Source organism: Bos indicus x Bos taurus, chromosome 15 (genome assembly GCF_003369695.1).
Source record: "Bos indicus x Bos taurus breed Angus x Brahman F1 hybrid chromosome 15, Bos_hybrid_MaternalHap_v2.0, whole genome shotgun sequence".
NCBI lineage: Eukaryota > Metazoa > Chordata > Mammalia > Artiodactyla > Bovidae > Bos > Bos indicus x Bos taurus.
Genome location: NC_040090.1, coordinates 29,847,245 through 29,860,092, shown reverse-complemented (window position 1 = coordinate 29,860,092; position 12,848 = coordinate 29,847,245). Strand labels below are relative to the sequence as shown.

General features: G+C 49.8%; 1 protein-coding gene across 5 annotated transcripts in view; it reads right to left on the bottom strand.

Annotated features, from left to right (window-relative positions):
* Positions 1–815: 815 nt before the first annotated feature.
* The window catches only part of XRRA1 (X-ray radiation resistance associated 1), a 67,656-nt gene continuing 55,623 nt past the window's right edge, over positions 816–12,848 (bottom strand). For all 5 annotated transcript variants that reach the window (XM_027562898.1, XM_027562900.1, XM_027562899.1 and 2 more), the window contains 7 exons: positions 7,504–7,597; positions 6,613–6,728; positions 3,571–3,912; positions 2,821–3,019; positions 1,983–2,098; positions 1,679–1,784; positions 816–1,287 (listed from right to left, as the gene is read on the bottom strand). In XM_027562898.1, the coding sequence (XP_027418699.1) occupies positions 1,034–1,287; positions 1,679–1,784; positions 1,983–2,098; positions 2,821–3,019; positions 3,571–3,912; positions 6,613–6,728; positions 7,504–7,597 (1,227 nt within the window). In that variant the 3' untranslated portion in view covers positions 816–1,033. The remainder of the gene's footprint in view (positions 1,288–1,678; positions 1,785–1,982; positions 2,099–2,820; positions 3,020–3,570; positions 3,913–6,612; positions 6,729–7,503; positions 7,598–12,848) is intronic.

Genomic DNA, 12,848 nt, shown 5'->3' with positions numbered 1-12,848 from the left:
GGCCTGCCCCAGGTCTGACTTGTAGGCACCTCTAGGAGAGCAGTCTAAGGAGCAATCATTGGCCAGGTGACTAGGTCACACCCAGTGTCCGTCCCAAATTCAGCCGTCTCCAGAATTCAGCCCCAGTGGCCTTCTCCTCTGCAGCAGGCACGGAGGACTGCACGCACAAGAATGGAGCAACCCTTTAGGTTGCCTTGACCAGAACTAGCTTGCTTACCCTGCGTCCACGCTGACCCTGCACAGTCCACAATCCAGTTTTAGTCACATCCCACTGTACTTTCACATGGGACTTTGGTTTACATCCTGGATTGGAAGACCTTGGGAAACTCCATGTAAGCCCTTCCCTCAACTTGTCCCAACTTTGTGGTGATGTCCATCTAAACAAGGAAATCCCCAGTCCTCTTCTCCCTTCCATTTGCCGTCACAGTGGAAAAGGCTACCCAACAGAGACAGCCTCAAGGATTCCAAGGGCCTAGAGGCCTCAGCTTTGCACCTGAGCCCTGCTCCCAACACACACACACACTATTGGACCTGTCCCCCACCTCCCACACACACACACACTTGGCTGGCACACACACACACGGCTGTGGGCAAGTTAACCTCTCTGAGCCTTAGATTCTGTGCTGCTTCTCTGCTGCATCGACCATTTTGTGTCTTAGTGCTTACCCCAGCTCTGTGGGATTACCGTGTTATCACCTGTGTGACTCAGGCAGGTTTCCCATGGGACTCTTCAGGATGTGTATCAGCTGGGGTTTTTTTCCCCCACAATGGAACCACCCGGCCCAGGCTCCAAAAAGGACTGAGGGCTACCTTGCTCTATGCACTCACTCTTTATTGCTGTTGGACAAAGTGCTGATTCCTGCCTGGCCCAGGAAGGGGAGGTCCTGACCAGCTCCCCCTCTCTGTGGCCAGCAAGCAAGGCTGAGCAGAGCTCGGAGACCCGAACCTGTCCCAAGGGGTGGTCAAGGGTGTGGCACCCTTGCGAAGGGTGCAGGGCACAGGCTAGTTGGCACCCATGGCCCCATGCACAGCCCTAGCCTTTCAAGTCACTGGCTGTGGGCTCCTGGTAGAATTCATCCATGAATTCGAGGAAGCGGCCCAACTTAGGCTGGCTCCCGCTCAGTGCTGGGCGGGCCTGGGGTGGCGCTGTGGTCCCAAACACTGACCGCAGCGAGCAGCGCACCAGCCGCCGGTAGCGCGCACGGAACTCCTTCAGCAGCTTTTTGGCCTCCAGGAACTGCTTCTGGTTCACCAGCCGCTGCTCTGTCCGCTGGCGCAGGACGGCTCCTGTAGGGAGAAAAGCCAGGAGGGACACCCAGATCACCTGGGGTCCCACCTATCCCAGAGCAGTAGGGACTGGGTCCAGAGTCCCCCATAAAGTGGGATGGAGTGGGAAGAGGATGGTGAGGGCCTGAAAATGGCCTCTCCAGCTCAGGCACTAGAAGGCCAGAGGGATGGCCTTCTGAGTCTGTCTCAAGCCGTTGGAAACATGCTGTGTGACTTCAGGCAGCTCTCTGCTGCACTCGGCTCACTTCCTCCATCTGTACACAGGAAGGTCGGGCAGATGCTCTAAAGGGCTCTTCCTGCTCCGACACAAGCCCTCTGCCTTATCCCAGAAGGGGAGCAAATGTCTAGACCTCAGAGCCTGGCTGATGAGGACGGGGGGCCTGAGCCATACCTAGTGGTGCCTCTGTAATGTTCTGGGTGTCCCGCATGCGAATGAGGATGTCATCCAGCAGCTGGGCTCGAGTCTTCCGTCGGGGTGGAACAGGGATCCTCCGGGTCTGACAGGAGGTGAGAGAGCAGAGTGTTAGCACAGGCTCAGACTTTCGTGGCCTCACCTCATTCAGTCACAACGACAGGCAGGGGAGAACTAGGGGCACTAGGGAAAAGCATGGCTCTTGGAGGTCCCAAGTGACAGCCATTTCTGTTCCTTAGGGTCCCCAGGGGCAGTTCACATGCACAGTGAGGTGGAGGCTTACCCGCTTCTCCTTGGGAACATAGTGCTTCTGCAGAGTATCCAGCCTGGGCTTGCTGGAGCGGTACACGAGTGGGTGTTTCAACATGTGCTGCAAGGCCTGTGCATTCTTCTGGATTCCTAGGTCAAAAGGACAAGGTCAAGTCAAGGCACATCCCCCTCCTCCTGGATGCCTCCCCTGACTTCTTCATTCCCCATTTCATAGCAGCCCTGGGTAAAAAGATGGGGGGCGCCAAGAAGACCCTTTCTAGCCAAGAAGACACTGTTCCCATATCCTGGCCTGATCTGTTGTGGTGCCAGAGGTACCATCATTCAGTGAACAGGTCCTAATGGAAAAACAGCACAAGAGTGGGGAAAGGTAACCCATTAACCTTGGAGGGTCACACTGCAGAGACTGACACCCACAAGAGCACAGCTGGGCACCAGTGCAAAACACATCAGTCCAAAATAAGGGGTGTGAGAAGATGCTGCCTCCCTTGTCTCCAACCAAACAGGGAGGATTCTGGATGTTCGGTTTAGGGATTACCTGGGCTGGGGGAGGACCTGGGGAATCTGACTAGTCTGGGTGTTTATTCATTAAACCCTTCCTGGAGAGACTTCCAACCAAAGCAGGTAGGTCCAGAATGGCTGGAATCTCTGAACAGCTGTGATTCCCTCAAAACCAATGAAGGTCCAGGCCAGGGCTCCTGACAAGTAGGGCTCTAAACCAGGACACTCCGAGGGGCAGATGGAAAACAGCACCCTGGCCTGGAAAAGAGTGTTGGCACCAGCCTTGGCTTTGCCCTCACTTGCTCTGAGTCATGGAGAGGGCTCCCTGCCCTAGAGACATTCTCCTCACATACCTTTTGGCTCAACGAAGGTGGGGTCAGGCTTGGCTGTCAGCAGCTCCTCATAGCCATGGTACTTCCTGGGGAAAGAGGCAGATGGGGGCTTCTTCTGAGTCCTCTTTGCCTCTCTGGGTGCTGTGGATGGTGGTCTTTGTTCTTTCTCCTTTATCTCTGAATCATCCCTCTGGAAGATGGAGGAAGACAACCCACTGACCTGTGCCCAAGAAGGAAAAGAAAATGCATTCCGTTAACACCTCTGAGGTGTGTGTGGGCCCCCATGCTGGATCCTGTTTAGGGCAAGAAGCAAGCCTGGGGTGAGAGGAGGCAGACATGAAAACAGACACTGACCATACACTGAGATAAATGCTGTAATAGACGGGAGCACAAGGGTGCTGGGTGAGCCCACAGAAAGCTCTAAAATAGCCCAGGAGGCCAGGAAGCGTCCTGGAGGGATTGTTACCTTAGCCTGAGCTAAGTCTTGAAGAACCAGGAGAGCCCTTCCCAGGCTGGGGTTGGGGAATGGTCTGCCAGTGATGAGAAAGGAGGACTGTGATTTGTCCCCATGGGTGTCCCTACCAGTAACCTTGGATCAGTGGGGGCTGCGAACTCCCAGAAGGGGCTTGCAGGCCCTGCCAAGGGTGCCGCTCTCTGGTTTCCAGATCTGCCCTGTGCTTAGTTCTAGCTGCCTAGAAGGGCTGCCTAAGGGCTGGACAGGAACCCATGGGAGCTGGGAACAGTGGGCGGGAGCAGGTGGGGCGCAGGCACCTGGGTCAAGAAGATGGACTCTGTGCTCTTGGTGTCCTCATCTGACAGCTGGTCTGCGCTGAGGCGGCCGGCAGCATCGCTCCGGGGGGACGTCTCCTCACTGTGCACAGTGGAGTCGGAGCAAATGGGAGGCAGTGGCACGAAGGTCCGGTGGGGCATGGGAGGGCCCCCCAGGCCCTCGATGGGCATCTCTCGCTCCACAGAAATGGTTTTGGTGGGAGGCGGCTCCGTAGTCAGCTCTGCCTCTGACTCCAGCATCTCCTTTGAGGGAGATTTGATCATCACGGATGGGTGAGGGAGAATCATAGGCTGCTTTGGCACCTTGGGAACTTGAGTTTTCACCTGTCACGGGAGAAGGGCTGAATTGGTCTGCTTCCTAGTCAGAATCTCTGTTCCTGGACATAAGCAGCCTAAGGCCAACCAGTACAGCAGTCAAAGCACTGGGGTAGGTCTCATGGGGAGGGAAGGGACAAAAATCACACTTAGTGGGCATCTACGATGTGCCTCGTACATGACATGTTACGTTTTATTTACACCTCAAACTACCCAGTGAATAAATGTCCTCATTTTATAAACAAGAAAACGGGGGCTCAGAGAGGTAAAATGACTTGTCCAAGGCCACAGAGTTATTCAGTGGCAGAGGCTCTGGGCCTCATTCTGGATCCCTGACTGTATCACTCTGCCCCTCAGTAGCCTCATTCCTCTGATCGAGGTGTCCTGCAGTGCCATGACTTTCCTCAGGGACTCCAAGGAGGGCCTGGGGGAGATGGCCCCACATTTTCTGGAAGGTGGCAGCACCAGGCCTCTATCAGGGTGCCAGTCCCTGCACCTTATACAAAGACCTAAAAGGCAAATCTCTCTCAGGGTTTAGGCCCAAGGAAATAATACTTTCCCACTGCACTGCTCAGCTTTCTTAGTTAGCAAAAGCCTGTCACCTCCCCTCCATGCCCCTGCTCATCTGCCAGGAGAGAGCCATGCGCCCAGCTTCTCTCAGCTGGGCTTAGTCCTGCTTCCCCTCCCTAGTTACCCGGTGGATTGCTTATTCTCTGTCAGAAGTCTCTAGTCTACTTACATCTGTACTTTGACAGGCCATGCAGTGCAGTGGAAAGGTCTCAAGCACACTCTACCTTTTGAGCTCACACAAGGGGAAAACAGTCCCTGCCTGCCTATCTTGCAGAGTTTTCCCAAGTGAGATCTCAATGGTGTGCTCAAATGTGCCTGGTGAGCTAGGGAGTGGGAAGGATGACTATTTTATACAATAAGGTTCTTTTTAAGTATATCCTTTTTGAAATACATAAAATCTCAGTGTTTAGATTTGAAGCCTGAGGGACCCAGTGTTTTTTCAGAAGCCATGCCTCACAGTGGCCAAAACAAGTGCCATTATTTGCCAGCTGATGGGGAAGGGGCCACATTGACTCCTCCCTCTCTCAGGTTTGTGCTGGAGGAGTGCTGGGGATGCTCTTCCTCTATCCCACCACCACTCTCCTGAGCAAAGACTGGGTAATCTGACTGGCCAGAGGTTGAGAGTCACTGGGTCCTGTATGCTGGACTGCTGAGCAGGCCGTGTTATCTTCCATCTGTGTTCTCACACAGAAGCCTCACACCGTTTTCTGGTTCCACGTTGGGTAGGTCCAGGCCTGCTCTGGCAGGTTCTCCATTTTCTCCCTGTCCTGTCCAAGTCTCGTAGGAAGGAGTGCCAGCAGCCTTGGTCTACGTAACTGAGTAAAAGGCTGTACATCCACCCCATCTCTGGGAGCACCTTGGGGACATGCAGGCATCTCCAGCCTGCCTGCAGCCCACACCATACTCTCCGCGTAGCCCGTGCTGGAGGTCAGACAGCATTTACAGAGCGCTGATTCGTTTCTCATGTGGCCACTGGTGTGTGTGTTTATCCTCCATTAGTTGCAACGATGGTGGTGCCCCTGGACCCCAACACTCCCTTTTAACAAGTAAGTTATTTCACCTCTCTGAGCCTGCTTCCTTCTCTGTGGTGAGGATTACGGGGGAGTGCGTGTGCAAGTTCTCAGCATGGGTGCTCTGTACACAGGAGACAGGATTACGTACTGAGCATCTGGCTCACCCCGATTCCACCCCTCCCCAGCTGCCTGACGGGAAGGGAAGTAGTAGGACCCTTAGAGGAGGCAGCAGACGGGGGGCAAAGATTATGGAAACCCTCTGGATTTCTATTGCTGGTTTTAAATGCTGCTCTGGTCCCCTGAGGGCTCAAGACAAGAGCTTGGCTGTACACAGGCAGACTCTAGGGGGAGGGGCCTAGGGAATATCTTTATTTAACTTCTGGGGTCAGCAATGCCCAGTCCAGCTTTTGGCTGTAGGAAGACAAAGTTCAGGAGGGAGAAGCATTTCACAGAAATTTCTGAAATCCTTTGGATGAAAGAGGGATCTTACTTTATGGCATCCCAGAAGTTAAGTCTGGACTACTAGCTGAGGGGAGGCACCGAGGGGGCGGACCGCTCTCCACACCAGGAAATGCTTCCCAAGAGTCAGGCAGGAGATGCGTATTCTAGGGCTGGCACAGCCCTTCATGATACCAGGGGTGATGTAACTTGCCCTGGTAGGGGGTTTGGGAAGTTAATAATGTATCAATTTCATCCAGTCCTCTCAGCAGCTCAGAGGTTTTAGAGTTGAGAAGCTGATGCTCAGAGAGTGGAAATTTTGCCCAAGTTTAGGCAGTTATGAGAAATGATGGCACCAGACTGACATGTGGGTCTTCTGACTGATTTCCCCCCGCTTCTCCACAGTGTCTTTCTTGGACCTCGGTTCCTCTGGAAAATTAGGGGATCAGACTCAATGCCCTCCATACTCCTCCCTACTCTAATTTTTGGGTGTCTGACTGTCTTACCTCTCCTGGATATATCTGTATGTCATACAGTGAGGGAAGGAGAAGACAGCACTGCTGCTACAAACCTAACAGAAGGCTCCCAGGCGTTGTGGGTGGGAGTGGCTCTGCTGCCAGGCTGATCTGCAGCATTAAAATAGGCTCCACTCCCTCTGGGCTTGGGGGTCCTGCCTTTGAAGCCTTACCTTCCGAGAGTCCTTCCGAGGCATCAAAATATGATGCTTAGCCTTTACTATCTTCCTTCGAATTAAGTGGATTCCCAGCCGCTCCTGGAGGAAGCTTTTTAGCAGTGGTGGGACCCCTGGAGCCATGATGGGAAAATAAGATTATTTTGTTAGCTAACATTTACTGGGGGCTTCTATGTGCCAGGCACTGTTCATGTACATGTATAACCTTACTTAATTCTCACACCAGCCCTAGGAGGTAGAAACCTATATCATGCCTATTTGACAGATGAGGAAACGGAGTCACAGAGAGGTTAAGGAATTTGCCCGAGGCAATGAAGACAGTGTAGAGCAGAGATCAGAATACCCTACTGTCACTCCAGAGACCCAGAATTCTAAACGCCTCCAGCTGCTGCATCTTGGACAGTGGGCTCCACTAGTGACGCGGCAGCTACTGCGTTCAGGTGTTCTGGGAGGGGGAGGGCTCTGCAGTTCGGCTTCACGCTCCTCCCCAGCTGGGAAGTGGGGAGTGAGGTCGCAGCAACTTATCCCACAGAGCAGAGTGTCATTATGGAGCTCACACAGGATCTAGATAATTCTGTGTTGCATTTCCAGTGCTGCCTTTTTTTTTTTTTGCTGTGTGACTTTGGGTAGCCTGTGATTCTCTCTGATCGTCAGTTTCGTCTTCTGTGCATAAGGACGATAATGCCTGCTTCTCAGGGCTGCTGCTGGGATGAGTCAGTGCGAGCATGTGCTCAGCAGCCTCTGCTGTTTTCTACAGCCGCAGTGCACTATGAAGCTTGTCCACCCGTGACACAGAGCAGAGCAGGGCTTGGCACTGAGGCAGGGATGAGGTTCTCCACACTGCTTCTTGGGGACTGGGCTCAGGGGGCAGGTTTGCGGGTACCATACCTCGTGTATGGGCCACCAGAGGGTTGTTGTGAAAGATGAGCTCACAGAGAGATGGGAAGAGAGCTACCGGCAGGATGGCATCTTCCTTTGCAATCTGTAAGGAATGCAGGAGAGCATCAGATTGACACCACCCCGCACCTCTGCCCAACTGCTTCTAGGCCCTACAATGCAGGGCTGCATGCCTGCAAGGTCTGGGGTGGGAGTGGGGCTGGGGGAGTGAGGCTGCTGGGGACAGGACTTACTGCTGGGACTGTCTTATCTCTGCAATTTCACCTAGTCTGACCTAGTCACAGAGCTAAGAGAGGGCATCCCTGAGATCCAAAGGATGGCAGGAGGCGATGAGTGAATGCAGTGGGGGATGCAGTACGTGTCAAAGAAATCTCTGTATTAATCGAAACATTCCCTCTAGTTTCTGGGCATACAGCTAGACTGTTTCTTCTTGCCTCCTAGGCAGCTAGACGTGGGCCTATGACTCAGTTCTAGCCAATGCCACCTGCGTGGAAGTGATAAATGGGCTATGCCATTTCCAGGTGCAGCCCATTCAAAACCTCCTGCAGGATCCTCTCCTCACTCATCCATCTTTCCACCAGTTGTGTGCATGCATGCTCAGTCGCTAAGTCGTGTCTGACTCTTTGCAACCCCATGGACTGTAGCCGCCCAGGCTCCTCTGTCCATGGGATTTTCCAGGCGAGAGTACTGGAGTGGGTTGCCATTTCCTGCTCCAGGGGATCTTCCTGACCCAGGGATTGAACCTATGTCTCCTGCATCAGCAGGTGGATTCTTTACCACTGAGCCACCTGACCAGTTGCATAGGATTCAGTAAGTTCTCTTAAGGTCCTATGGGATGACAGAGCTATGGCCAGAAGAGATCTAGGTCTCTGAAGAATCATATGAAAGGCCACCTACCAGCCAGGAATATCCACAATGGGTTTTGTAAAAGCAAGAAATACACTTTTGCGTTCATTGACATTTTTAGTTTGTCACAGCAGGTAGTATTACTTCCTCTAATGCAGAGAGGAAACATTCCATACAAAGAAGAATGTGTGAAAGATACCACAGCAAAGAGGAGAAACCCTGTTGGATGGATTTAAAGAAGGCTGCTGCTGCTAAGTCACTTCAGTGTGACACTTCAGTGTCCGACTCTGTGTGACCCCATAGACTAGTGTGACTAAAAGCAGAGAGAAAAGGTGGTTGGTGCAAAATGAGACTGGAGATGCAAGTATGGGCCGGACCAAAGTTTATTAAAGATGTTGGTCCATAGAGAACCTATTAGATGAATTTTTAGAAATATGAAGACCTAGGCTATTGCTTCAGGAGGGGGATCCAGATGACAGAGTAAAGAGGATATGGAGCTCACCCCCCCTCCAAACACATCAAAACTATATCTACACATGGAACAATTTTCATGGAAAACGTTATGGCATCTGGCAGAAGAGCTCCTAAACCACCAAGGCTACAAGAGAGACTCCCACATAATCAGGCAGGATGAGAAGAAAGGCACTTGGTCAGGATCTGTGTCCCTGGGAGGGGACTAAGAGGAAGAGGGAGACGGCGTGGTGGATACTATCCCAGGGAGTGAGGGGGTCAGGACACAGACAGGGTGTCCAGTCCTGGGGTCCTACACAGAAAGGGCAAACCCTGTGGCTGTTTGGAGAAATGCTGGGACAGGCTGGAGAAAGGCTGAAGCCTAGACTGCACTGGTGAGGAGGGTGTGGGTGCTGGCTCACCCACAGACAGGGCAGGGGGTGGTCTACCCTAGCAGCTGCGGCCATGCCACACTCTCAATCTGAGCTGAGTGAACACCCCAGGCCAGCAGTGGATCTAGGGCAGTCAGGTTCTAGGAAAAGAATCCATTTAGGGATGCAGAGGTGGTGCGGGGGGCCTGGTGGGCAATGGTGGCCACTGCTGGCACTTACACAGAAGCAGCCCAACTTCCTACAGCTTGAGCAGCGCTTCAGTTCCCACAAGCACAACGCCAGGATTCCCAGTCCCAGCCTAGTGAAGGCTCCAGCCCTGCCCATTCTGTGCTACAATTAATTGTGCACTAGATCTGGGCCGACCATAACGGGGGAAAGATGCAACTTGGACTGCAGCTAAGTAGAACTGCAGACGCCTACACAGGCACAGCGCTGGACCTCTGTAAAGCACAGGAGCCCCTTACTTGTGCGCTCCCCTCCTTCAGGGCAAAGGCCCCAGTGTGGGAGAAGGAAAACCACACACACTTAAAGGGAACAGACTCAGCCCGAATCAGACCCTCCAGGTTTCCACCCCCGCAGCTAGGCAGCAGACCCTGCCCCTTGACAGAGTAGCCTCTGCCTCTGCTGGTAGCCTCACTCTCTGCTGGAGTGCCAGCTGACCCACACCAGCCCCACCCTCTATCATAGAGGCCAGCACCCCTGAGGAAAGACTGGGCTGCTGTCCACCTCAGATCCAGCTCTCACCTCAAAGACACTGGGGACACCCAGCCAACATATGGTACTCCCACATAAAAAACAACCGTTCCAGACCAGGGATTGGCCAAGATGGTGGAGTAGAAAGACCCTGAGCTCACCTCTTCTCACAGGCACATAAAATCACAACTATTTACAGAATGACCATTGATGACAAGCACCAGAACCTACCAGAAAAGATACAGAACCAGCCTGCCAAATCCATTAAAACAGAAACAGCAATTTAGGCAAAATGAGGTGAAACAGGAACATGTTCCAGATGAAAGAACAAGGTAAAACCTCAGAAGAAAAACTAAGTGGATATAGGCCATCTACCTGAGAGTTCAGGGTAATGATCATAAGGATGACCAAAGAACTCAGACAAAGAATGCATCCACAGAGGAAAAGCTGGAAGTTTTTAAACAAAGAATTAGAAAATATAAAGAACAACCAAAGATGAAGAATGCAGTAACTGAAATGAAAAATACACTAGAAGGAACCATTTACTACCATTAACCCAGCAATTCTACTCCTGGATAAATATCTGGGAAAAAAAAACAGTAATTTGAAAAGGTACATTCATCCCAATGTTCACAGCAGTATTATTTACCACAGCCAAGATAGGGAAGCAACCTAAGTGGCTATCAACAGATGAATGGATAAAGAAGACGTGATACATAGATATACACAATTCACTAATACTCATCCATAAAAAGAAAATCTTGCCATTTGCAGCAACACAGATGGATTTGGAGAGTATTATTCTAAGTGAGATAAGTGCGATGCAGAAAGAAAATATTGTATGATATCTTTTATATGTGCAATCTAAAAAATACAGGAAATGAGTGAATAAGAAAGAAGCACACTTATAGATACAGAGAACAAACTAGCAGTGACCAATAGGGAGCGGGAAGGGAGAAATATAGGTGTAGAGAAGAAAGATGTATAAACCCTTAAATATGAAATAAGTTACAAGGATATACTGTACAACACAGGGAATACAGGCATTATTTTATAGTAATTCAAATGAAGTACAACCTTTAAAAACTATAAATCACTATATTGTACACCTGTAACATATAATGGGCTGGAAAAAGCACAAGCTGGAATCAAGATTGCCGGGAGAAATATCAATAACCTCAGATATACAGATGACACCACCTTTATGGCAGAAAGTGAAGAGGAACTAAAGAGCCTCTTGATGAAAGTGAAAGTGGAGAGTGAAAAAGTTGGCTTAAAGCTCAACATTTAGAAAACAAAGATCATGGCATCTGGTCCCATCACTTCATGGCAAATAGATGGGGAAACAGTGGCTGACTTTATTTTCTGGGGCTCCAAAATCACTGCAGATGGTGACTGCAGCCATGAAATTAAAAGACGCTTACTCCTTGGAAGGAAAGTTATGCCCAAGCTAGATTGCATATTCAAAAGCAGAGACATTACTTTGCCAACAAAGGTTTGTCTAGTCAAGGCTATGGTTTTTCCAGTGGTCATGTATGGATGTGAGAGTTGGACTGTGAAGAAAGCTGAGCACCGGAGAATTGATGCTTTTGAACTGTGGTGTTGGAGAAGACTCTTGAGAGTCCCTTGGACTGCAAGGAGATCCAACCAGTCCATTCTAAAGGAGATCAGTCCTGGGTGTTTCATTGGAAGGACTGATGCTAAAGCTGAAACTCCAATACTTTGGCCACCTCATGCGAAGAGCTGACTCATTGGAAAAGACCCTGATGCTGGGAGGGATTGGGGGCAGGAAGAGAAGGGGATGACAAAGGATGAGATGGCTGGATGGCATCACCGACTCGATGGACATGAGTCTGAGTGAACTCCGGGAGTTGGTGATGGACAGGGAGGCCTGGCGTGCTGCGATTCATGGGGTCGCAAAGAGTCAGACACAACTGAGCAACTGAACTGAACTTACATAACATTGTACAGCAAGCATTCTTCAATTTAAAAAATTTTTTTAAATCACACCCAAAATATACCTAGGAATAAACTTAAACAAGGGTATGAAAGACTTGTATTTGGAAAACTATAAAACTTTGATGACGGAATTTAAAGATGATTCAGTGAAATGAAAAGATATCCCTTGATATCTTATTATTATTAAAATGGACATACTACCGAAAACAATCTACAAATTTAATGCAATCCCTATCAAAATGCCCATTACTTTTTTCTGAAGAATAGAAAAAATAATTCTAAAATTTTTATGGAATCAAAAAAGACCCAGAATTGCCAAAGCAATCCTGAGGAAAAAGAACAAAGCTGGAGGTATAATCCTCTCATACTACAGACTATACTATAAAGCTATGGTCATAAAAACCATGTGGTGCTGACACAAAAATACATACATCAATGGAATAGAATAAAGAGCTGTGAAATAAAGCCACACACCTACAATCAATCCATGACAAAGGAGGCAAGCATATACAATGGAAAAAAGACAGTCTCCTCAATAAGCAATGCTGGGAAAACTGGACAGCTTCGTGTAAAAAAAAAAAAAATTAGAACATTCTCTTGGGAATTCCCTGGCTGTGCAGTGTTTAGGACTCCATGCTTTTACTGCCAAGGGCCCAGGTTACTTAGACGCTGGTTGGGGAATTATGATCCCACAAACTACATGCCATAGCCCCAAAAATAAAAAGAACATTCTCTTACAACATATACAAAAATAAAACTCAAAACAGTTTCATCCCCTAAATTTAAGGCCTGAAATCATTAAAGTCCTAGAAGAACACAGGTAGAACACTTTGACGTAAATTACAGCAATATTTTTTTGCATTTTCTAAGGCCAAAGAAAGAGCAAAAATAAACAGATGAAGAAGTCTAATTAAACTTAAAGCTTCACAGCAAAGGAAACCACTGATAAAACAAAAAGGCAATCTGTGGAATGGAAGAAAATATTTGCAAATGATG